Here is a 24,907-nt window from a genome sequence, read left to right on the forward strand (position 1 = left end):
AAAAATGCATATTTCTTGATTAGCCGGGAACACATTCGTTATCACGCGTTATATGTCGAACCAGAAGCGACGTTTGTGGTCGTTACGGCCTAAATGAACGATCTATTGGCAGGAACGAATCGTAGTAGTATACCGAGCAATTGGATTATGCACTCCCGTCAACGGAATGCATGCAGTGGGAAGAAATTACGAGCGGCGCGAGAGGAAGCGACGAGAGGGCGAGTGCGAGAAAGGAGACACAGCGGTATCGCTTTTATGGGTCGTATATTAATCCCATAATTGAGATATGGGTTCCCGTCGTGCAACCCAACACGCAATGTTTCCCTACGAAAAAAATCAATCATTATCTAAGATGGACTTCATAATAACGCGATGAAGAAGCCGCTGTCGAAATGCCGAGCAAAATAATTCTGGGAAAAAAGAAAGAATGGCGAAACAATTCCCCCCGGATCTCCAAATCTCCCAAAAGAAACATTATGATACCTATATCACGTTTTAAGAAGGATCGCAATTAAAGAAATTAGGATTGTTCGTTGTTATATGATCAAATAAAACTGATGATGTTATTAATGCATTTTGAAGTCGTACAAATTCACCCTTCTTATCTAACAAATTCTAAAATAATTTTCAAAAAATTAAAAATGAATGCTATTCTAACGATATCCAAATAAAATTAAAACAATCATTATTTAATCCACAATATATGACATCTTAAGCATGAATGGCATCTAACTGAACTCCCATCTTCGATTCATGCCTATTACCGTGACACTGACAAAGGAGACAGAGCCAACAGACACAAAAGCAACTTTTCTCAAAGGTAGCGAGTCCGGTCGCATGAGAAGTAGTACAGTCCTATCTTAAGAATTGAACGTCAATTCATGACTAAGGAACGTCTCCGGATATGTACCGGTTGATGCGCGCGGCCGTCAAAGAAGACGGCTTTTTCATCGGCCATTGTAGAAACAGGTGATTCCGCGGCCTAATGGAAGGGCTCGGTATGCTTCGGTAACGTATAATTATTGGATAGAGCTCGAGAATGTGGCAGTTCGAACGAGAATAGAGACATTATTCCGCTAGCGTCTCGTCTTTCCTTTTCTTTTTCTGGCTTTTTGAAACGTCGTTAGAACGCAGAGACACGGAATAGCTTGCCGCACCTCGTGCACTGACACCACTTGCTTGAAACTCGAATCTTCATCAGGCGTGTTCCTGAACACGCGACAAAAATGCTTGTCGATGCGTTGATGTCTACTTAAAAACAGGTGGCAGTGCCTTCGACGTGATTGAGAAGCAAATCTGTAGATAAAAACGTATCGTGCGAACAAGAGAACACGATTAATTGCCGGTCTCACGATGAAATCGTTATTAATTAGAGTGCGTGTCCACTGGAGTCTTCATCGCGCCGATTAAATGGTAATACCTTGGAATATTAATTAATCATAAGTGATTGGGATAACGCTTTGAGACTGTTCGTTTTGCATGCTCGGTTGCATAAAGTTTCTGCAGGCTTGTGTAATTGATTCACAGACTTGGAATTCCTTTTTCGCCGTACCTACTTCTCACAATCGCCGCCATTCAAGGAGCGCTGAAAGAGATTCTTTCCGGTCTATTCTTGGCAAACTACACGTCCACGATCATCTTCTCTCCGCGAGACACTCAAGGACGTTCTTCGCCAGCGCGGACGATTGCTACAGTTCGCCCGATTTTCACATCCTTTTTCTTCTCTGCCTCGTTAATATCAATCAGTTTGGTGTCCGATGGTAGCAGCAAGTCACAATACAATTCTTTTGTATTACGAATACAGTGAGGAAGAGAGATTATGATTACCTTATTCTTATTACACAACGTTTATATTTGTATTGATAACCGATCACTAGATATAGCTCGTTATCAGTATTTTCCTCATTTGAAACGTTCAAAAGTTTTCGATAAAATAATTGTATGCTGCAATGTCATTGAGATCGTATAAGGCAGACTTTGCATCGCCAATATATAAGCACCGTTAATGTCGGTCAATGTTACAATACGATTAAACGCGATTGGCAATTCGCGGAGGCGCGAGCACATCGAGATAGGGTCGGAGATAAGATCGTCGATCGTGGGCGGATCCAGTCACTCGATGAAAGACGAAGGAAAGGCGCGAGACGCGCGTCTCTTTTCTTTTACGCGCCCTTTTTTCGGCTTTGTATCGAGCGAGAAACGCGCCGAGCGTGTCTCTCCTCTCGAGAAGAGAGGCGAACTCGTCGGCGTCGTATCGATCGTGCATTTTATTGGCGGGCGGACCTTGTACTTTGGAAGCGGCATAATTTTCTTCATCCTACATCGCACACACGCTTACGCTTTTATACGCACGAAAGAATGTGCGACGTGCATGATCAGAGTTAGCCATGCAATCCGACTTTACTTTGTACGAACATCCCCATTGGTTTCTCCGTTGCGAATCATGCGTTATGACATTCCTTGCACATTGCGTTCCGTTTCTTTAATAATCCTGTACACGCCTCAAAGCTGTATCATCAAGTGTGCAACGAGTCTTAAATACTCATGCTTTTGATGCTCTTTTTCTCCGCAGACTGCCTAGTTTGCAGGAATCTCGCCATCTCTGAGACCCGTCACGCGACGAAAACGAGTCCAATTAACTCGTCACCACCGCTAATTGCAGCAATGCAGACGAAGTCTGTATTACAGATAACTAGATTACCATGATTATGATGCGTCTTCACTGCTCAATCTAGAATATTTATCTCCACAATTTCACAGATAAATATTATTTGCAAAGTTAACTAATATAAACGCAAGTTTTTCTTATTTTGTCAATCAAAATTTCTCCAATAAATATTTAACGGATATTTCATAAATCAGAACGTAACGTGACATTGGGTACTTTGCACAAAAGTAGATATTAAACAACACCGCAAAGGTAAGGAAGTGAGAACGGACGCTAAGAAATAGTTACTTCTGGAAAAGCAGAACGCGTATACAGCAATTCACAGAAAGCCGCAACATAAATGAGAAAGCCATATATCTTAACGTTGGCCGTACGTGCGAAATAATCCATGGCGGAGAAGGGTCGGATCTCTTGATCCTTCCCGAGTACATGATAGTCGCGGTCAACCATATAGTCACGGACTATTACCGTAGCACCACCGGTTCTATGTGGCGGGGATCGTCAAGAGGAACGTTCAAGCTCGAGATAGAGTTATTACACTGGATAGATAAGTTTCCACCTGTGCCGCTCAACCTGTCCAGGTAAACGCCTGTGTGAGCTACTTTGAATATATCACTGTCTCATGTGTTACGAGAATCGGATTAAATATCGTCGCGAAAAAGCAACGACAAGAAAGAGAATATCTAAGCTTTTTTGGAGAAAAATTGAGAAACAGAGAGATATTTAACCATTTATTCGTAAATGTAAAATCATAAAAAAATAGAGAATTACTTGACTTCGATTATACTAAACGAAAATAGCAATAAAGAAATTAGTAAATCTATTTTATTCGATTCTATTAAATAAAACTATCAAGTTTTTGTTGGCTATTAAACTTTCATTAACTCCCGTTTTGCAAAATTTTTTATGTTTTTCATAAGAAATACGGTGTAAATTATCGGTGTATTGCGTAAATATCTCCAACAAGAGAAATCATTCGCCTTCGATAGGCATGGAAGAAAAGTGGCATTTACGCTCTCGCCAATTTATGAGATTCGAAGGCCCTTATCACGTTGAACGGCATAATTTTGCTGTCGTGTTGAGTTTTAAGACTCATAATTACAATCATAAAATACACGCGAAAGACATGGAATTTGGGCCTGGCAATAGGTCCAGACTACACCAGACAGTTTTGCGCAAGGCAGCAGATAACCGTTACATTGTATTCAGCTAATAAATGTCATCTCGCACGCAGGTGTATAGCTGTTCGGAGCTGAAATAACATCGTTCTCGAATTCTTAAATCCTTGAGACATTGAGCTTTACGATTGAGAAGATATAGCAGTAACTTCTTACTCCGCGTTCTTTAAGTCTGTACTTTTCCGCTGTGTTGCAGAAGGAAGGGGGCGGCAGAGGGATCGAATAAAAGATTTCTCGTTGATAGTTTGAGAACAATTTTAACGATTCTGCCAGTTACGTGTGTCTTTATTTATATGTCGGGTCATAAGTCTGCTATAAATAGATTGTTACTGTTATTTTCAGACTTGATGTTTGATAAGTTTATTATGCAAATTGCAACGTGATGCTTATAGCATCTTATAATTACACCTCCTTCTCGTATCATGATGCATCAGTTTCTATATCGCATCATATTTTACAATCAAACACAAGGCTTATAATAATTCTATATAACTATAATTATCTTAAGCATTTTCGAAGCAGTTGTTGCTTGAATTTAGAATACCTAATATTTTTTAACAAAGTTAAAATAAAAAGACAAAATATGCTCATTTCATATTTGTACCTAACAAGTAGAAAAAATGTATCTAATTTGTATTTTATCATATGTAAAGAGATAATTAAAATATAAAAGTTTTTTCCCTTCAAATAAAAACAGAGAATATAAAAGCGTATTAAAATTAGAGGAAATTTACTTGTTTAGTTCATAATTTAGCTATTTTGCATTAGTTATTTTAAAGATTGTTTAATTATATTCAGTACTTGTGATACTGATAATAATCGGCATCATCATGCGGCGATAATTGATTCTGAAATAATTTTTACGTTTTTCATCCATTCGCGCATTTAATATGCGGCTATGATTATGCTGCAAATTCCTGCAGTTGACGAGATTGCTCTCGTATGTGGCGAGCCAAGCAAGGTGGTGTAATGATCTCATGTTAATGTAACAAGTCGCGAGCCATCTTGTCGCCACGGAAAGGTCACACTACGGCGACAGGCGAGAGTAATTGGAATAGAGTCATTATGAGAGCCGCTCGTAGTCACCGCAGGCAAGTCCGGCACTCGTTTCAAGCTACGGTTTTACACTTGAAGAACGATAAAACGCTGATGAGCTGAAAACTGGTCTATGTTTTTCTTATTATTATTTCTATAAATTTATGTTATTTCTATATCTTTTTCATCTTAGACTGAGATCTGTCACGAATTAAAATAAAAAGTAATTAAAGTGAAAGATAATTTAATACGTAAGAACAGATTTAATTATCGTATTTAGAGAGAAAAATTTTATGCGTGAGACAAATACGATAAAAATTTATTTGAGAATTTCTCATTAAGCTATCTTAATTGTTTCTTATAAAATAAATATAATTAAGAATTAGTTATATATGTCTTCCAAATAATTAAGTACTATAATTATAGATCTCAAGCTATAAAATTACGGATATCTGATTTCAAAACTGTGTCACTGAATTATGTCAGTCGTAAATATAAACGTACACGCCTTGACGAACCGCCGCACGGATTCGGTATTTTCCATTGCACCAGATCAGCTTGCGCATACTTATCTCGCCATGTCAGAACAAGTACAAAAATTCGACGTGCATACGCACCTTTATGGGGATTAACGAGGAGGCGAGTAAACTGCGTCTGTGTGTAAAGCTTCTAACGGCGCTGGTGGTAGTGCCGATCGCGGTGGGTTTGTTCACGGTGGCCTGAGATTGCCGGATGTCGACGATCGCACACGGTCACGTAAAAATTCCCACATTCTCCGGACGTATAAACGTGCGATTAATTGCATCGATTTTTCTTAATACCCTGCAGACGCAGCCGGCAAATGAATCCGGCCGCGTTTCGCAATCGCCGCCTTGCACAAAGACGGCTTTCAAAATCGTCTTACTTCTGCATCGAGGCGCGTAAAACCAGGAGATTTCTTAAGAGCAGAACTACAGAACCTTAAGACACGTGGTGCTTATTAATATGCACAACGTGATACAAATTATATACGACATGCATATGCCTGGTTGGCAAAAATATATATTACTTTTTAAAAATTAATCATAAACATAAATGAATAAATAACACAAAATGTATCAAGTAATAATCCTATTCCTATGCTACTCTCTTTTCGTCTAAACTCATTTACAAACAGATAATATAAAGAAACCTCCAAAAAGACCGTTGATTGAAAGATAACGTGATTTAATTTATTATTTGTCACGCATTTCTTATCACATCCTTTTATATTTTGATAATGATACATTCAATACGTAAATGTACGGGCAAAGTAGTTAAGATAGCTCTTTAAGGAAGAATCCGTGTTTCTCGATGTCGTTGCGCGCCGTTACAGAGACACGTGTTTTATTAAAGCGTGTATAATGACGTTAACTGAATTGGGATGTTGCAGCGCAGTGCGGCATGCTGGTCTCATTACACAGCGCTACCGCCCGCTTTATTCTTCCATCCAGCGAGATTACGGCAGGCCGCCCTGGTAATAATTATGCTAGAAGCCAAGACTCTTTTTGCATGTAGAACCGGTCCGCGCTTCGCGATACATTAGCTGGCCGTGCGTGCAAAATGTAAAGGAAGATACGCGGTCGATAACGCATATCGGGATCCACGAATAACACCATCGTCTTATGCGCGACGCGATTACGGGAAGAAGGACAGACGCGAGTCACCACGTCGAAGGATGGACGACACGCGCATTCGATATACCCGCAATTATTTCGCAAGGCCGTATCCCAACCATCACAATTACGCGCCGTGATACTTGCCATCCGATAATTAGCGGGCTTTTACTCGCAAAAATACGACACGAGTTATTATTAACGACACGATTAAATCGCAAAGGGGTTTGCTACCGTGTAAGACGAGCGCATGATAAAGCTCTTTTTTTTATTATATCAGGGAAGATCAATGTCTTCTTTAAGCCGTGCATGTGATTACTAAACGACATCGATTACTAAACGCGAACAGGGACAGTGTAGAATATGATATTATGCATATAGAAATATAATATAAACAGCGGGGAATAAGACGAACGCGTAATTTGTATAAGTACATATTAATTATAGCTGTGATAAGTATATGGTTATGATGATTACAAAATTTGGCTAATTTGGCAAATAAGCGCACTTTCCAGCTTCCGGTCAGCTTCTTGGAAATAGTTCATAAGGAACATCGTAATCACGACAAATGTATAATCGGTATTTTTCTTTTATTAACTTTCAAACGTGTAGGAAGAAAATAGCCGAGGCGTTAATCCCATGGTATACTCCGTTATTACCATAATGAAAATCGCACTCGAAACCGGACCTGCCGTCTCCCACGTTGCACGTCGCGGCATTCTCCCCGATCTCGTCGCTGATAAAAGGATCATTTGAAACCACCGGGGGACGTCTCGCGACACCGTAACGGCTGCCGACGCGACGCGCCGCGCTATCGCCGATATCGCAAAAGTGCAGAAAGGGAGAATATGAAAACGTCGTGGTGAACGTGGAAAGGAGGCGGAGGGACGGGCACCGTACGAGGAAGCGTAAAAAGACGGCGTAGCCCGTAACCGAGAACAGTAAGAAGCAGAACAAGAAAGGAAGGAAGGCCACCCTGCTCGCGAGGATTACCATAAACACTCCGCGGCTCGCCCGCGTCGTGCATGCACGTTTGCGCCACTAGCAAATACACGTGTAAATCCCGTGTTTCAGGTCTTATTCCGCCCTTTGCCTCCTTCTCGCGGGCCTCTCCTCCTTCCACCTGATCCCTCTCACCCCGTTTCTACGGTACGATCGAGTAAATCTCTTCGTGGCGTTCTCTCGTACCCGTCGCCGCCGGAATCGGCAAAAAGGAGCCCCAGCGCCGCAGTCGCGTGACTTTCATGCTCGCCGAGCGTTCCCTTCTCTTTCCCTCCTTATCGCCCTAAAACCCTTCGATGCATTTGGTCCAGTGCCGTACATTGGCGCGAGACATAGTCAAAAGTGTTAACCGATTGATGAGTATGTTTTATTTAAGCTGAATACTTGATAAATTTTCAATTTTAGTCGTTAAATATAACAACAAGGTAATTAAAAAATAAAACTGTTATATTAAAGGGTTAAATATTTCATAAATTACAACATCAATCCCTGCAAATCTTTGTAATTAAATTTGTTTTGTTTAAATAAATTGTTTGCTATCATTGTTAGGAAATTCATATCAGAAGACAATTAATATTACAAGTATTACACAAATACAGCTTCTATATATAATAGATATAATAAGATATATCTTCATAAAAAAGAATTAAAATATAAAAGATTGAAAATACAAAAACTCCCACTCGTAATTTGTAAATAATAATTTGCAATTTGGAAGTTTCGGCACAACATCGAGCCTAATTATACCATGCAGACATCTTTGCAATAAAATAACCCATTCGAGTATCCTAAAGGGTCTGCTCTCGATATTTTATTACAGTACATACGCCATTGCGTTACGGTTCTCCGCGGTAGATTTCCTAGATCTAGAGCAAATCATCAGTAGGACTAACGCGTTCTACCGCTTCGACGTTCTTGCAGATACGACGTCTCCTTCGCGGAATTCTGCAGAAATATCGGTGGCAACGAGAGAGTGAGATAAAATGCGGCGGAGACTGCGATTAATACGGATCAATTAATATAACGTATCATCGCGACTTCGATCCCGAGCAATTTATCGCATTCGGCCACTAATCGTCTCATTAACACCTCCGTTATCTCAAGGTAATATCGTATTGCCGATATTATAACGCGAGTCGTTTGTTTGGTCTGTAAATCAACGCGCTTAATCTCACCAGACGTGCTTATACGTGCCAAATCTATGACGTTATCAAACTATAATCAGAGAAAAGAAACGTGTGCCCGTGTTATTTACCCGCGACTCTCTCGTTCTCTCTCTCTCTTCTCCGAACAGTGCGTGTAGCAAACGTATCATCTTACGATTGGAATGCGCGGTACCTTCATCGTTATATTACCACCGTATAATTCCGCTACGACCACTTGTAACTATGAAATGATAATTAGAAACTAGGTAGCGTGTTGCGATCAACTGCAAGGCCAGTATGTACTGCCCATACTTCGTACATTACATGTCTATTTGTAAATAATTATATTACTCGGCATTGCTTGAGGAAATAGTAAACATAACATTAAGTTTCTTTACTTCGAAATGATATGCTAATCTGTATAAGCAAATGAATAGTTTCAGTGCATTAACAATAAGATCAATCTCCAAAAATGCTATCAGACTTTTTCAAGCAAGATATTTGTGTCGAAACGATGTAACGATAAAAAATTAAATCGCATAGATGCGGCTCAAGTTATTTTCCACGGCAGGTGCTCGCAATCTTAATCGGTCGCGGCAAGAAACAAAGTCCAGAGAAGCGTGTTAATAAAAACTAACCCAGTAACCTAATACACATCTAAGTGAGCCAACATAAGTCAATACACTTCTTCTCTTCCTGCTCCTCTGCCCTATTTTCTCTCCTTATTCCCGTTCGCCTCCTCTCAAACGTATAAGAATCTCAACCTGCTCGTAGACGATAGTGATTTAGTGATAAGCTGCGAATCCTCGTTGATTATTCTCGCGTTCATAGCCGCGATATATCGCGATAATTAAACACTTGGCGAGCATAAACGTCCCCCGGATAAATATGCGCGGTGCTAACGTAACCGGAGAGCCGCGGCGTGCACCGCGTGCACCTTTTCTTGCGTGCGCAAATAAAATCCTCATCGGGAGATCATGCTCGGGGACGCCTCTCCGGGTGGACCTCACTTCTTTCGCGTTCTCTCTTCTCCCTTTACGTTCGCGCAATCACGGCGGACTAATTAAAGCCAGTGGTCTCGGTATCGAACCCGAAGTCAGGACCTTCGACCACACGTCTACCCGGGGAGGGGAATAGCGTCGACGATAAAGTATTGCGACCATTACCGACCAGCAATGACTTATTGCGGGATAAGAAGTAACGTATGGTTACTTAAAGGTAGTAATCATTCGCACATATGTTATAATTATCGTCGCGAGCGCGATTAATCATCGCAGGACGATCAACTCGCTCGCTGGTACTTTGTTGCGGCGTCGCCCGACCGTGCGTGCGCGCTTCCTCATGAATTTACATGACTCGAGCGCCGAGCATTCGAATCTCCAAGAATTGATTCGTAAGATCCCACCGTCGAGAGACGATCGATTACGATTGCCCGTCGCTTTTCTCATTGTTAATTTACGTACAACTCAATTGCCGGGTACGGCGCTAATCGGTGCTCCAATGCGTTCGCGAATGCAAGATCGGACACCGAGAAAAATTCAAAGAACGACTGATAATGAGCGTAACGTCAACATAAATAAACGTTGCGATACGCGTCGCGATATCGACCAGACCACGCATTAATATCCAGCTCCGTGCGCCGCATCGATACATACATAATAATTGCGTTCATACTTCACTCATTCCGATCGACACCTCCGACATTCCGATCCGCATAACGAGCGCGCCTGTCACAAAGTCAACGTTTCGATAAGAACTCAAGTCTGTTAAATTATCTCGACGAATATCAGAGTCCGTTTTGTCTTGCGATATGGAAAAAAGGATGTTCGCCGCTGGTTGCGCAATCATTAGGATTACCATTACGACGATGTCGCTGCATGAGCAGTGTATTTGCATGCCGGCGCTTATTTGGTCCTTGACCCTCGCTCCGGTGCCGGATACGATAGAGTGGCATACGATCTCTCGAGCTCCCGAGTACCATGAAAGCGGCGTAGAATGGATGGAGTAGCGCGAGGCGTAAGGCTATCGTCGTCACTAACACACCGTTGCGATGCAAGCGCGTGCACGTACACGAAGCAACAGAAGTGTCGATAAAGATTATCGAACGTATCGATATCCTCGGATATCTATGGATTCCATGATTTAAGTTTGCAGGTACAAGTTTGGTCGGTGCCACCATCGGATTTGACAAGGACATCAATGAACATATTTAACGAACGTATTTAGAATCGTATTTTCAAACTATGTTCCTTGTTTTATTCTCTCAAAATTATCCACACGACAGAGATCGATTTCGTCTCTTGAAAGTGTAAAACGACGCGACATCCGGAAGTAAACTTCATCAACAGCGACCGTGACGGGTGTTCTCTCGTAGGCGTTTAATGACGGTGCCGCGTTAGGCGTCACTTGACTCATGACGTTTGGTTTTCGTGGCGCGTACTAACGATTCGTTGTGACAACAAAGATATAATGTTTTTCACGGTTATTAAACACGTCCGGCGGTTTCACACCGCAGGCACGCCTATTACATGGCAGCGAGATGGTGCGAGCAGCGCCTGAGGATATATTTTATAGAACCGGTGTTAAAGGAGCGCCGATATAGCCAACTAGCGACCCATTCCCTTCCGCATCCTGCTTTTTTTTTATCGTAACCGCTGAAATTACGTGAGAAAAGTGCTGGTAAAAGTTCCGCTCACCTACCTAGGAAGCGATCCGATAATTTAGATTTACTCATGAAAGGATGTAAGAGAGTAAGCGCATCCTTTATTATAATTCTTCCTTACCCATATTCAAAAGTATCGCTCGTTTGATCATCGATCACGTAAAAGATAACTCGATAAAGTCTTCCTTGTTATTAGATGCTAAAAATTATTGTGAGTAACGCAACTCGGAAAACAATATCTAGTAAACAAATTCTTTACTCAAACGGAATTTTCCATTTTCAGTTACATGGAAAAGTTAATAAATAAATGTTAATATTTAAGAGAATCTCAAAATTGCTCTAAATCTTATAATCATAGATTAACATAAGCTTATATGTTCATGTCTTTATAGTCATATATTTATATATTCAGCTGAATGATTGCAAAATGTAGGAAAAATATTTAAAATGTAGAATCAACCGGTAACCGATGTCACAATCGCGCATCTTTCTTTCATCAATTCTAGGCAGATGTCTCACGATTTACACAAAATGTTGCAACTCGTCTTTCGCAATGAGTATATTGATCTAAATACTCTGCAACATTCAAAGAGAAAAATGATTTCCCCGGCAGCATAGAAGAAAAAAGATTATATTGAAATGAGATCATTGAGAAATAGAGGAATGTCGAACAATAGGCGTTTCACAATAGTGGTCGCATAATCGATTACGATCCGTCGCGTTGGCATCGAACTAGGCGGTTAAACCGCGCCAAGACATTCGATCAACTAATCGAATACGAATGCGATGAAATACCATGTGTGAAGTCATATGTTAATCAACGACGATCCTGGCTGATAATTTCAATCGTTAATTTATGCGCTCGGTGAGTTTAATGCACGCGTGGCGCATGAGTCATATACAACTGAGCCCCGCTGTTATGCACTAAGGATTTCGTAACGTCGAAAGATAATCCTACGCGGAATAGAGAGTGAAGGTAATCTAATTTGACATCAGAATCAAAAAGAAATAGAACGGTATGAAACAGTAATAAAAATAACGATTATGTAAAAATCGTTTCACTATAATAAATGCATTAATCGAAACAATTTGATTAATTAAGCCTCATTGTCATATACTAAGAATTTCGTATAACGTCGGAGGATAATCCTATACGAAGAATACAGATTAAAGGTAATCTAATTTGACATCAAAGTCAAAAAGAAATAAAACGATATAAAAGGATATTGAGCATGGTTAATAATATTATACCTATACTAAACTAAAATAAAAAATAAAGAAAGAAGATACATAATTCATAATTAAACTAAATTTGGACTTTTAAATATACGTGAAATAATCGTTAACGATATTTTGTATAGACAGTAGGTATATCATTAATTTTGTATGACGACAATGTGAATTATAAATTCGCATTCGCAGTAAGACATACTACGACGAATAACTTTTGACAAATGTCTAAAACTATGAACTTTATATAAACGCGTGCCCATGTTAAACAATACAATTTTTTTGATTAATCAATTTCTATCGTAATGACGCCGCCGTCTCGTTCGCCGTACAACATAACGCATTAGTCTCATGTTGCATGCGGAACCGTTGCACCTGCACACGGTAATATTTACGGGGAAGATACGAACACCGAGCGCGGCGATCGTTGGTTTTTCTCATGAGTCATCGCGAAACCCCCCATCATATTTTCGAACAACGAGCCGGCGGTGTAAGCGTACACGCATGTAAGCACACCCTTCGCCCTCTCTCTCTCTCTCTCTCTCTCTCTCTCTCTTTAGCTCCCCTCGTCCACCTCATTTTTTTCTCGTGTCCACTATACGCCGCGTAACGCACGCGGCGGCGAGCGCACCGTGCGTACGTATACGCAACAATAAACGTAACACGACGTAGATAGACCGCCACCCTCGCGCCACGCCGACGCAACCTGCGTGGAACTCGAACATTACCAAGCAATGCGGTCGTGGTAGGTCATGTGCCAAGTATGAGTACGCCGTATTACGTATCCGCGTGTGCGTATACGCGTCCCGTATATCGTACATATCGTTTCGCACACAAGCCAGACACACGCGCACACATATACACACTCGCGCGCGCGATGCGCTCCGGACACCGCCGCATGCACCTCCGCACATTCTTTCGCGATGCACGTGTTGCAGTCGCGTTGCTCGAGCGCTTTCTCCGTCGCGCTTACCACCGTCTCCCTTCGCGTTCACCGGAGTCTCGTACGTGCGTACATAAGCAAACCTGTTGTTACCGCTCCTCCCCGACGTTATCTCTCTCACGCATCGGGCGCCGATTTTTATAGGCGAGGTGATTCACGAGGCAAGTTCATCAAGTCTCCTTCCCCGCTCTTCCGCGGGCGCATCATGCGCTTTCACGGGGATTAGGGGGACGCGCGGGTGTTTCTCCCCCTCTTACTTCTATCTGTACTTCCTACGTCTGTCAGTGGCGTAAGCGAAGGGTGCTCGCACGATTTCGAGCCTCTCTCACCGCGACGACCGTAAATCGCGTCTCGTGAAACCAAGCGGGAAAGCTGCTTCTCGGCTCCGCTACGGAGGACATACTTTAGGTGCATTACACTCCATTCATGCGCGCATTGAACGTTATAACTGTATATTTGAGTTCAACTCGAGAGATCCAATAGCTTTACATTACTTTGGTATCTTCCTCGATAGAGAAAAGAACTTACATAATAGAGAATTAAGTGAGCAGGGATACATACATAAAAAAAATACAGGAAAGATTGCACATGTGTGTTTGATTAAATCTTCTCTTAAATATTTTAAAACTATTGTCAACTTTAATTAAATATAACAATTTGACAATTCTTTTAAAATAGATGGTTTTCAAAGTACATTATCATAATACAATTTTTAAATGCTATCACAAAATATATTGTTATTGGAAAAATATTGATAAAGATTTAAGCAAGTAAATACAGTGGTTAGCAATGGCTATTTTCACTCTCACTATGAAACTGAAATTTATGAGCTATGTCTCCTTAAAACATGTCCCATGATCTTCACAGTCGAGCCTGTTCTCTGATTACGCTGTTGCCTGACGTATATCCTTGTGTTTAGTTCTCTATCAGCAACCTCACGCGCTATATCAGTAACGTTTCCGCATGCGTATGTAATAGTATGTATATGTGTTCAATAATTTGAACACACTAGAACTTTGCAGTGTAAATGTACGCTGAAACAAAAAGACGAGGAAAAAGAGAGAGAGGGGGGAGGGAGAGAGAGAAGCTGCATCGTTATCTTCGGGCCTAAATCGAACACGGATGAAATTCCGAGAGTCATACAAATGGATAACACTACAGGGACGTCCGCAGCTTCCTGCGCTGTCGTTGTTGGCGTTCCGATCAGCGAGGACGATCAGTTGTTACGCGATCCACCCACCCACACATCCGCGCGCGCGACAAGATTCTGTCTCTAACATGACCCAACCGCAACCACGCAAATGGGCGTGTAAGAGGTAATCAGGACAGTTCTTCTTTGAAAGGTAGTGCCGACGATCGTTACGCTTCTTACGATCTTGATACGTTATTGCAGCTGTGGCGGTATTACTGATGATATCATTTGTCCTTGTTGTCACCGGAGCACAAAATGTAATTTTACAGGCGACTTGGCAGAAATTAATGTGTGAAGATTACGTTAAGAGCATAAACTGACAAATTAAGGCAAAAATAGCCTAAAGTATCCGTAGTCTTTATTTCTTCTTCGCATTCTTCTATTTTAATTTCATAATATCATATTATTATATTATAATTTTGTGTTAAGTTATAACAAATGCAAATTGTTATCTCTAACGTCTATTTACTGAAGAATTTAAGACAGAAAATTAATCTAAAACTAAACTTTCAAAAAATTAGACTATTTGTAAATTTAATTAGTAAAATATTTTATAATGCTTTATAATTAAAATTTTCGATTAAGCGACGCGACAACGCCAAGTAGAACACAGTGCAATTGCGCAATATCAAGATGCGTAAATTAGATGCGTAAACGTGATAAATATCTGACAACATCCTTTTATGGTTATCGTAAAAATAAGATGTAACACCTTTCAGTTGTAACTGTGCGAAAACATGGACAGTGTTGTTTCATAATGTTTACGATGACGCGAAGCAGTTAGTGCGAATCGAAAAATATGATGGGTTTCTCTACTCTTGTTCTTAATGAGATAATTTATATGCGCGAAGCTGTATGGTGTCGGGGTAGAATTTGAAACTGTGAACATTATCATAAAAGTATCGAGTCTCGGAGCGACGGAATTAAAATTATAGAGACCAAGGACTCTGACCTACTTCTCATACAGAGCACTCATAAAATATTACGTCTATATTTAAGTTCTCGAACCATTTAAAGTAGTAGTTACAACAGAGAGACTTGTCAGTAAAAGAAAATAACATATTTTGATAAGAAAATATCAAACTTTTAATCGCCATTGTTAGTGACAAATTTTTTTAACAATTCGATATCCATCTTTTCTTGATAAATGTGCTATAAAATGCCGCTAGTGTCTTGTACCTAGTAATAAAAATGAGATTTTTTACATAATTTTACAATAAACTTACAAAAAAATACATATTTCAAATTTATAAAGCCTTATTAAGTTTTATGATTAAAGCGTGACAAACTGTAAAATGTTAAAACATAATAAATGGTTCTTTCCCTTCTTTTCTGTCTTACTATCTTTCGTTCTGCGACCTTGCACGCAAACTAACCATAAATGAGAGAATCATAATGAAATTAATGTATTATCCTTGCCCGTCCCTAAACCGGCCTGATCCCGATCAAGATCACTAGTCGAATTTATGAAGCACCCCACCCACCTTAATACCTCCAGCAGCGGAACAACAGAAGCAACGGCAGCAACGGAGGGCCCATGGTCACCGCGTAATTCACGCGGGGGAAAACGTGCGCGCGGCGATTCGATCGCATTCGGCTGGCATTAAAGGCGAAAGGCGAGCGAAATAAAAAGTCTCGAAGTCAAGAGCGCACAAGAGTGAAAAGAATAAGGGCGCCGTGAGCCCTGCGGTAGCGTATAAATGTAGCGAGCATAGAAGGGGTCCGTGGCTGGGCGTTCTTTGAGATGGTCGATCGCTCCGCGGCGCGGAATCAATATTGTTGGATTGCTTCGATAACGCCTCGTAAATATAATAAAGCCCTCCAACCCCTCCCCGTACCCTTGCCCCACGTAGCGTCTCTCGCGCAAAGCAGAGAGCTGCCTAAGAGAAGAGATAATGGTCGGAGCCCGTGGGCACCCGGTGGGCCGGTTGGAGGGGACACGTTGGTTAGGGCCCCACAACCCTCCTTCGCCCTCGTCTCTCGCTCTACCACATCGCTTCTCGCTTCTCTCTCCTTCTCTCCCTGCCTGTTTTATACTCCCCTCTCCATCTGTCCCACGATCCCTCACCACGACGCGTCGCGGGGCAGACCTGCCGGGCACCAGCCAGAAGAGTCGACTCAGTGAGTTTCAGCCCGAGCCGGCGAACGCTTGGCTCTCTCTCCCACGGCGCGGTCGCCCGTATCGTTCCGTTCCCCGAGAACGTCCGTGGCGATCCCCGAACACCTCTTGGCGGCTGTGTGTGTGGTCCCGGCCTTTTTTTCTCAGCCGCGGTGTGTTCCGTGCGGGCCCGATAACGGGGACGACGTCAGGCATCTACGACTGTCGTTCGGGCGACACAGCTTTTGTGGAGCGACTTATTCACGAAGCCGGCCAAGTGAACTGACTCCGATTTCGCGGGCGTCTCGTAGTCGCGGAGTCGGGTGACCGCGGATGATTAAGGCCGACGTAAAATCTTTAGAGCGCGACTCGAGTTTCGAGGGCAAGTGCACTCGCGATTCCGGTGGCCGGACCATCGTCTGTTCGCGAGTCTCTCCGAAAGCGAGTGTGGAGACTTCGACGACCGATACGGAGGATGTCACGCTCCGTGGACCACCCCGGCTGCCGCGGCCGTCGTCGTGTCGCGGTGGCGACGACCCTCCCGGCGATCTTGCGGTGAGCATCGCGTGTGCGTATTCCCTCATTGTGCCGTATACCGACGTGGAACGACGTACAGAAGCGAACGTGGTGTGACTCTCGGTGAGTGTCATTGGCGAGTCAATGAGGCCCCAGAGACGACGGAACGAAGCGCAACCGATGTGGTCTTTGTGGCGAGATTGACCGGTTTCTTTGAGTGATGATCGCGGAAGGAAGAAGATCTCGATGTTGTTGCTGAGCCGATCAGCGTGTGATTTACCCGAGGAAGAGTATCACGTGAATATTGCGAGCACGGAGCGCGTTTCCTACGAGTGACAGTATACGTCGTTTGATGTGCGTTGCCTCCTTTATCTACATTTTCGACGTTCATGGAAATTTGTGCCAATCACGGATTAATGCATGTCGGAAATTGCAGTATGGAGGACATAAGTGTGAGTATTACACGTTGCCGCTGGCCTGCGTAAAAGCGGAAATGGGATTTACGAGTCTTATCCGCCGCTCCCGCATCCGTCGCGAAAATTAATTGCACAATTCCTTTGGATATGATTCACGGTAACACACCGACGCTCCACGATACTTGGTGAGCGCGTATGTGGCATCTCTTGGAATCCTATCAAATTTATCGCGAAAACGAGTAGCGTATCAAGCATCATCTATATATCTATATATATTCTTTCGTTATATATTCTTGTTTTCAAACCTGATTCAAACATTTGTTTTATTACTCATATTCGGACGGTGCGAATATTTTTTTCGTTTCCTACTATCGTTTAATTTTCGGCTCACTAGTGTTTTCAAAAAGTCCTTTTTTTTATTTATATGATCACGGGAGTTTTAATAAACGTTAATTAAATCTCACTAAACGTAAACCAATTCATTTGTGAGAACGGATAAAAAAACAAATAATGTGCGGTATGAATTCTAAACTCAATACCGAATCGCTTGTCGCTGACGCGCCAAAGGTGCCGTTGTAAAAATCGCAAAACGACGAATTGAAGTATGAGAAATGAGAAATTCGTCTACTTGGCCAAAAGTATCTCGAGATGGATCACCGTCGACGCGCCTGACAGCCGGTGTATTAAGGCAGCGACAGACAAATTTCCGCCGGCGAGGCGCAAAAAACGGCCTTCTCGCGGAGACGAGGATGGATTCGGTCGCGCTCGTTGCACCCCGGTCGATTAGTCTCGGGAGACACGGCAGCCGGTGCCCGGATCGCCATCGTCCAGAGGCCGCGTGCACGCGAAGGAGAGGCGCAACGCCGAGCGCGCGCGTTCCCTCGCGCCTCGCCATGGACGGCGGAGCTTATTAGTTCGCATTGGCCGACTCTCACGCGTCTACCATCGCGGGACAATGCGCCCGGGGATTGCACATTGTTGTTTATATTTACGCGTCGCGGCATAAATCTTCGTTTAAGTCGCATTCAGCCGCGGCGTACTGCTGAGAGCATGGGCGCGCGCACACATTCGCACACACCGGCTGCGAACGCGAGCGCGCACGGTTCGTCACGGATAACGCGCGGTCTTCATTAAACTTAACTTCTTTGCGTGCCGACCGGCCATTAAGGACGGAGGACCGGCCTACGACTAATTTGTACTGTAAATGAGATCTCGAGGATCGTTACCCGCGTGAAACAACGTCATTCTAACGGTCGGAGCCCTCTTCTACGTGATTATCGCTTTTGGCTGACGAATGGGTGAATTGCTAAACACTACTTGACATTTATTTCTGTCGTTAGTTCCTTTATAATTTGCTTCCGTAATGCCATGTGCAGGTGCAAAATAATTGATTTTATCAACTTCCATGAAATTTATCACATGAGATTATGTTTTAAGATTGTTTTGGAATTTGATAATGATGTAGGATATACTATAAATATTTACAGAAAATTGATATACTGCACAACGTAAAATATCTCTTTTAATCAAATAGTGATATGTGATTTGTAGTTATTTTCCGCCAAGTATTTTATCGTTTTTAAATGTTTTTCTAAATAAATAAGTAATAGACTGTTCGATAATAATTGAAAGAATGATGACTATATCAATTCAATTTATCCAATCTACGCAAACTTTTCGCTCATCGGATTTATGAAATTTGCAAAGATTCGTTAATAATTTAGAAAATAAATTAACCGTAGCACAACTAGAAACAGTGTTTGATTATTTGAACGGTTTAATGTAGCAGACGTTCATGTCTAGTCTGTTATATAGTACAGTGCGTTGTATCCGGCGCGGCGTAGTATTCAACGTATTAATGAAGCACAAACACACTTCCGATCGAGACAATGGCTCTGCCTATCTCCGTACCTCCGTCTAGCGAATAATGTTTCCGAGATTAAGACATTATTTGCGAGATACACTTACATCGTGTGGCATTCTCTGTATGGTAATGACGGCGTACCGCTTTCGGGATTGTCTATGCGTGCGCGAAAGAGAGACGGGCTGTGATGACTACCTTGGATTCGCGCTGAAGCAATTTTCACCGGCTAACTGACCTACCTGCTTATACGTGCCGCGATCAAGACCGCCCATCCGCGGCGGAGCATTTATATCGCTGTAGCGGCCAAGAAGTACGGACGTACGTAATATTTTGCCTAGGCACGAGCACCGCTCGGGATATATAGCTATCGGTAAATTATGGCCATTAAATTATGAATATAGCGGCGTGCGCGTTTTACGAGAATTATTTTGCCATGTAAAGGGGAATTTATTCCCCGCGCGAACATTAATTCTTCGTGCGGGTAATGGTATGGTGAAGTGCCGAGATGCGAACCTTGCGAATCGATCGCGGATCGAAATCACGCCGCAACGTCAACGGGTACACGTAGCCTCGACATTTTTCAATGCGCGATTGACAGACGTGATTTCAATGCGTTTAATTTGCGCCGTTAAATGCCGGCTTGATTTGAACGCAGCTATTGTTGCTAATTAGAAAATATGCGCTGCGAGAAACGCGATTATAATCGTCTTCAAAGTTTACGATTACATAAGTACATTGAATGGCACATTGAGTCAAGAATGTCATAAATGATACATGTCGATTATAAATTATTGTAATGCCAGCGTGCCATAGGTAGCAATGATGCGAATATAATCACATTCATTAATAAAATAATAGCGATATAAAATTAATGTTGCAGCTTTTTTTCTCTAAAAAAGACATAAATCGCAAATACATTAGTGAAATTCTACTTGCGATATTTGACTTCAAATTGAGGTATACGGTTATTTAATATTTCTTTAAACGGTAAATGCGTTCTCACAGAGACCGGCACATTTGACCAGATCTATCAACGCTATGCTTTAAACAGTTAGATGATTCTGCTACAACCGGTTACTCGACGCCATACACTACGTAATCTTCTCGTTTTTCCAGAAGAAAATTGTGGCGTATCGTATGGCTTCGATTACCTGCTGCCTATACAAACACCTGAAGTGTACATACATGAGCCCTTAGGACGATGCCCGAAGATGAAGAGTCTACAGAAGATCTGATGCAAATACATAAATTCTTAACGTTGCTATACAGATATTGCGAATTCGATAATTCCTTCTCCCTGCTTTGGATTAACAAAGCTTTTTTTCTGAACTCACGATCAACAGCTTTCAGTCTAATGTTTTAAAAATCACGAATAAAAAACGCGGAACTGATAAAACGACACAGATGTTTGCACACATATAAAAACAATAAATTTGTTTTTTCAACACATCTTCTTAAAACTACAGTACTTAATGGCATAATATCGAAACCTCTATAAATCAAGGAATAAAAATTTGTATATTATTAAAATGTATTCTGGGTGTATTTTGTATTTTTATTCTGGATTTTAATTCAAACATCTTTTAGCACATATTGTCCCCTTTCCTTCACGGTCATGCTGCAGTTTTTTTTTTCTCGCTTGCTCTCCTCACCTCCGTGTCTCGCCACATTCGGAATTCAGACAGGGAGAGAGGGAGGCCCTCTCACACACACGATTATCAAAGGGGAGGAGTCGGTGGCGCGAGGAAACAGCGTCAGTGGTCTTCGCGCCAGATAAATCTACGTCGCGATCTGCGTTCAAGAACGTCGTTATCTGCGTGTGTATACGCGCGCTCGCGCACCTGCAGGCCTCGCATGTGCGTGCCCGTTGTACAGGAGCGGGCTATCGTCCATCGCGATGGAGGTTTCCGAGGGTACGTCGGACTTAACGATCAGAAGAGGCGTATGGACCAGCTGTTACTGATATCACCCTAACTCGAGTTTTGTTTTTCACGACAAAATGAGCTGATGAATTATGGCAATGTTTATAATGTGAGCCTATTTCGTTGGGGAAAGAGATGTGGTAGTTTACAAAGATAAATCTAATGATCAACATTAACTGGTTTACATTTTAAGTGTTGTAAATACGATTATACTGAATATAAATTTTATTCGTTGCGTGCACGAAAGAAATAAAAATAATATTGCATGGCTTATACGAACGCACGATAATGTAACGAGAATCATTAAATTATAAAAGGAATAATAAGTAAAAAGAACAACTATTGACACATCTAGGTTACAGCAGCGAAAGTAGAAATACGAGCGATGCAGTAGTCGCTTTCGTCAGGAGAGCAACTCTCATAAATAATGTATTTTCTGACACACGCGTAATCGATGCACCTGTGCGCGCGCAAAACTCGTTGCGCGGTTTACCTACTCCTGTCATCCGATTCGATTACCGTAAGAACCGGATTTCTGCATGATTGTCGAGAAATATATATGTATGCCGACAGGGTGACTTCTGCGTCAACTTGACGCACGAGAATCAACGAGTCGGAAACCCAAGCGCGTACACCTACCGCTTCTCGTAGCCTATCGCCGGACGAGTACACGAATCACCTGCTTATCTAATTGCCGTCAAGGCTACGCGAGTACATGTTCGCTCTCGAGCACGCGTATCGCATCTCATTAGGGTCGTTGCGGTCTTGTAAATTGCTTCTCGCGTTAGATTAAGATAGACCTTCCTCGGATTTTGCGACAAAAAAAAATAAAAGCTTTGCTTACTCAGAATCTTATAAAGCGGACGTCGTGGTTTCTGAATTGTATTAAAATAAAAAATACAACCGCAAACGTACAGTACCCTTAGTCCCTCCGCTATGACGTCGATCATAAAACCGTACTTCGTTCGATACTTTTCACGCATCTGTTGTTTTCCTGCGAACACTGAACGCCGCGCGTGTCCATATCGAACGGAAGCCTGCGAACCGCAGACATATTTCATCCTCCTACCACGCTTGCAAGACGTTTTTACGCTGTCAGCTGTTACGTTTTCCTGGTAGCGGGCGGGGTCTTAGTTTGGGAAACTATCGACTGTGGGAGGAACAGGGACAATGAAAAGTGAGTCATCGGTAAAATGTGCAACTCGGCCCGACGAGTACTCAAGTTTCCTCCCTTGGGGACTCGAGCTAATTGGCAGTTACTTTCCATCCGATGTCTACCGGCGTTGGCGTTATACGCAGTAGGCGCGCATGCATATGTATGCATCGCGACGTAGCTTCCCTGGAAATTCTTGCCGCGCGGATTTACGCGATAGGATGCCCCCGCGACCCTGGGTTAGCAACGACGAGAAAGGCGAAGCACGGCGCGAGAGACCTTGTTCTGGGTTTCTTAACAGCGGGACTCTGTACGACGGGGAGTAAGAACGGCGAAGTATTTACAGTTTACACCCCATTCGTTGCGTAAATGATCGCTCGCGCTTAGGTCTTGCCGAGAATGAAAATTACCCCGCGTTTAAGGCCGTAAGATCGCGCGGCGTAAAACGTACGCAGATGACATAACGAAGACATGCCGCATCCTGAATTACTTCCAACGCTCAGTGAATAACAGTAATAGAATTATATTACGATTATTCGTCGTTTTGAAGTAACGCAAGGAGACGTCAAACTTGTCAAGAGGATAAAAAAAACGTAAAATGACGTCTGATTGTCTAAACCGCCATGTCAAAGTCAATATCGTTAATCGAATCGTACATAACCGATCACTCGTCGAAACTCGTAAAACTGACAGGATCGTAAACATTAGGCGCGAGCAATAAATTTTGCAAACTGCGCCGCATATTCATATCCATCACGCAGTACCGTTCGAAATTCTTTCCGCGCGGTTGATGGCGTTACACGACTGCTGATCATCGCAAGAAGAATGTCCCTATAAGACGGAATCCGGAGGCAAGAAGTCTCATTACCTTCTTCTCGAAATTTATCTTCCTCGTACGAGACAGCGCGGTCGACGCCACCGGATCGGATCGTCCGGCGTATTACGCGAATACTTATTCGCGTCATTATCGGTACTTAATCATCGGCGGAAAAACGGCCGACCACGCCGCGCCTTCTGCCCACCTCGACGTCGGTAATCGCGGGTGACTTTACTGTATTTCGCCGCCTGGAAATGGAAACACGCCGTTTATCGCAGCCCTCTCAAGAATTCGACGTCGAGTATCTCTCGTCCCTTAATTAGCGGGATCCGCCGCGGATTCGAGCGACACAAGGGAAGGAAGAATCAGCGAAAGGATGCGATTTAGCAGGACTTCCCTCCCCCTTCCTCTCTCTCTCTCTCTTTTTTTTCTCCCTTTCTCTCTCTCCTCGCAGGAGGCGAGATGCGCAGCGAATCATGCATTATGTATAATACGGACATACACCGGGTACCGAACGCCTAGGTATATTTCCCCGACGCAAGTAACGCGCCGCGCAGCGTCAGTACCTGTATTTATAGAGGTACGCAAATTGGCTGCAACCGCCGCGCCGCGTCGAAGCAGCAACGCGAATGCCTCGTCGGCGCGGAATATGCAAGCCGTCGTCGTGAAATCGTCGAGCGGCTTGCTGCGCTCGTCGCGTCTCCCGCCGCGTCTCGGCCGAATAATTATAATTGTTAATCGCTGATCGTTGAGAGTGCGTGAACAAGGAAATCACAGAAGCGCTAATCTCGACGTTACATTTATGATCTCCCTCGCTGCGATATCGTGCAATTATCAATCATTAGGAAGTTTCGCATTCGGTATTACGAGCTTTCTAATTAGAATAATTTTGTATTAACATCGTTATTTTATTTCCCATGAGATGATGGTTTCTCAGAAAACTTCTCTGTTTTCTATAGAAGTAGATGAATCAACGATATCATATACAATTTCAGAAATAATTGGCACTTTTGTCAATAATAATATACCAAGATGAGTTGAGATTTAATAAGTAAAGTTTACAAACACTTCACTTCTCTATAATTTTTAGACAAAATTAATAATACAAGAGGGCAACATATATGATACTTTTAACGAAATATTTAACAATTATTGAACAATGAGAGTCAAATATTTCCTACATGATCAATAACTAATAAAATTGTTCATGTTAATATATTTAATTTAAGTCAGCAATTCCGAATACACATCGATGTTGTAATTAATCCGATATATGGAGTTAATATCAGCTAATCGAAATTCTTGCCGAAATGGATGTAAGCTATTATATTAATTATCACATGTAATATATGATATGAAAGATATATGCATCGTGTGTTGCGTGTGTTTTAAAAACTAGTGTTTACATTAATTCGTACGTAGCGTCACGCGA

General features: G+C 42.3%; 1 protein-coding gene and 1 long non-coding RNA gene across 2 annotated transcripts in view; one reads left to right on the forward strand and one right to left on the reverse strand.

Annotated features, from left to right (window-relative positions):
- The window catches only part of LOC139816019 (uncharacterized), a 140,560-nt gene that overhangs the window by 57,033 nt on the left and 58,620 nt on the right, over nt 1–24,907 (reverse strand). The window lies entirely within an intron of this gene.
- The window catches only part of LOC139816017 (uncharacterized), an 80,961-nt gene continuing 72,806 nt past the window's right edge, over nt 16,753–24,907 (forward strand). The window contains exon 1 of the mRNA XM_071783308.1: nt 16,753–17,755. Coding sequence (XP_071639409.1) covers nt 17,693–17,755 — 63 coding nt within the window. The 5' untranslated portion in view covers nt 16,753–17,692. The remainder of the gene's footprint in view (nt 17,756–24,907) is intronic.

This window comes from Temnothorax longispinosus, chromosome 7, assembly GCF_030848805.1.
Source record: "Temnothorax longispinosus isolate EJ_2023e chromosome 7, Tlon_JGU_v1, whole genome shotgun sequence".
Taxonomy (NCBI): Eukaryota; Metazoa; Arthropoda; class Insecta; order Hymenoptera; family Formicidae; genus Temnothorax; species Temnothorax longispinosus.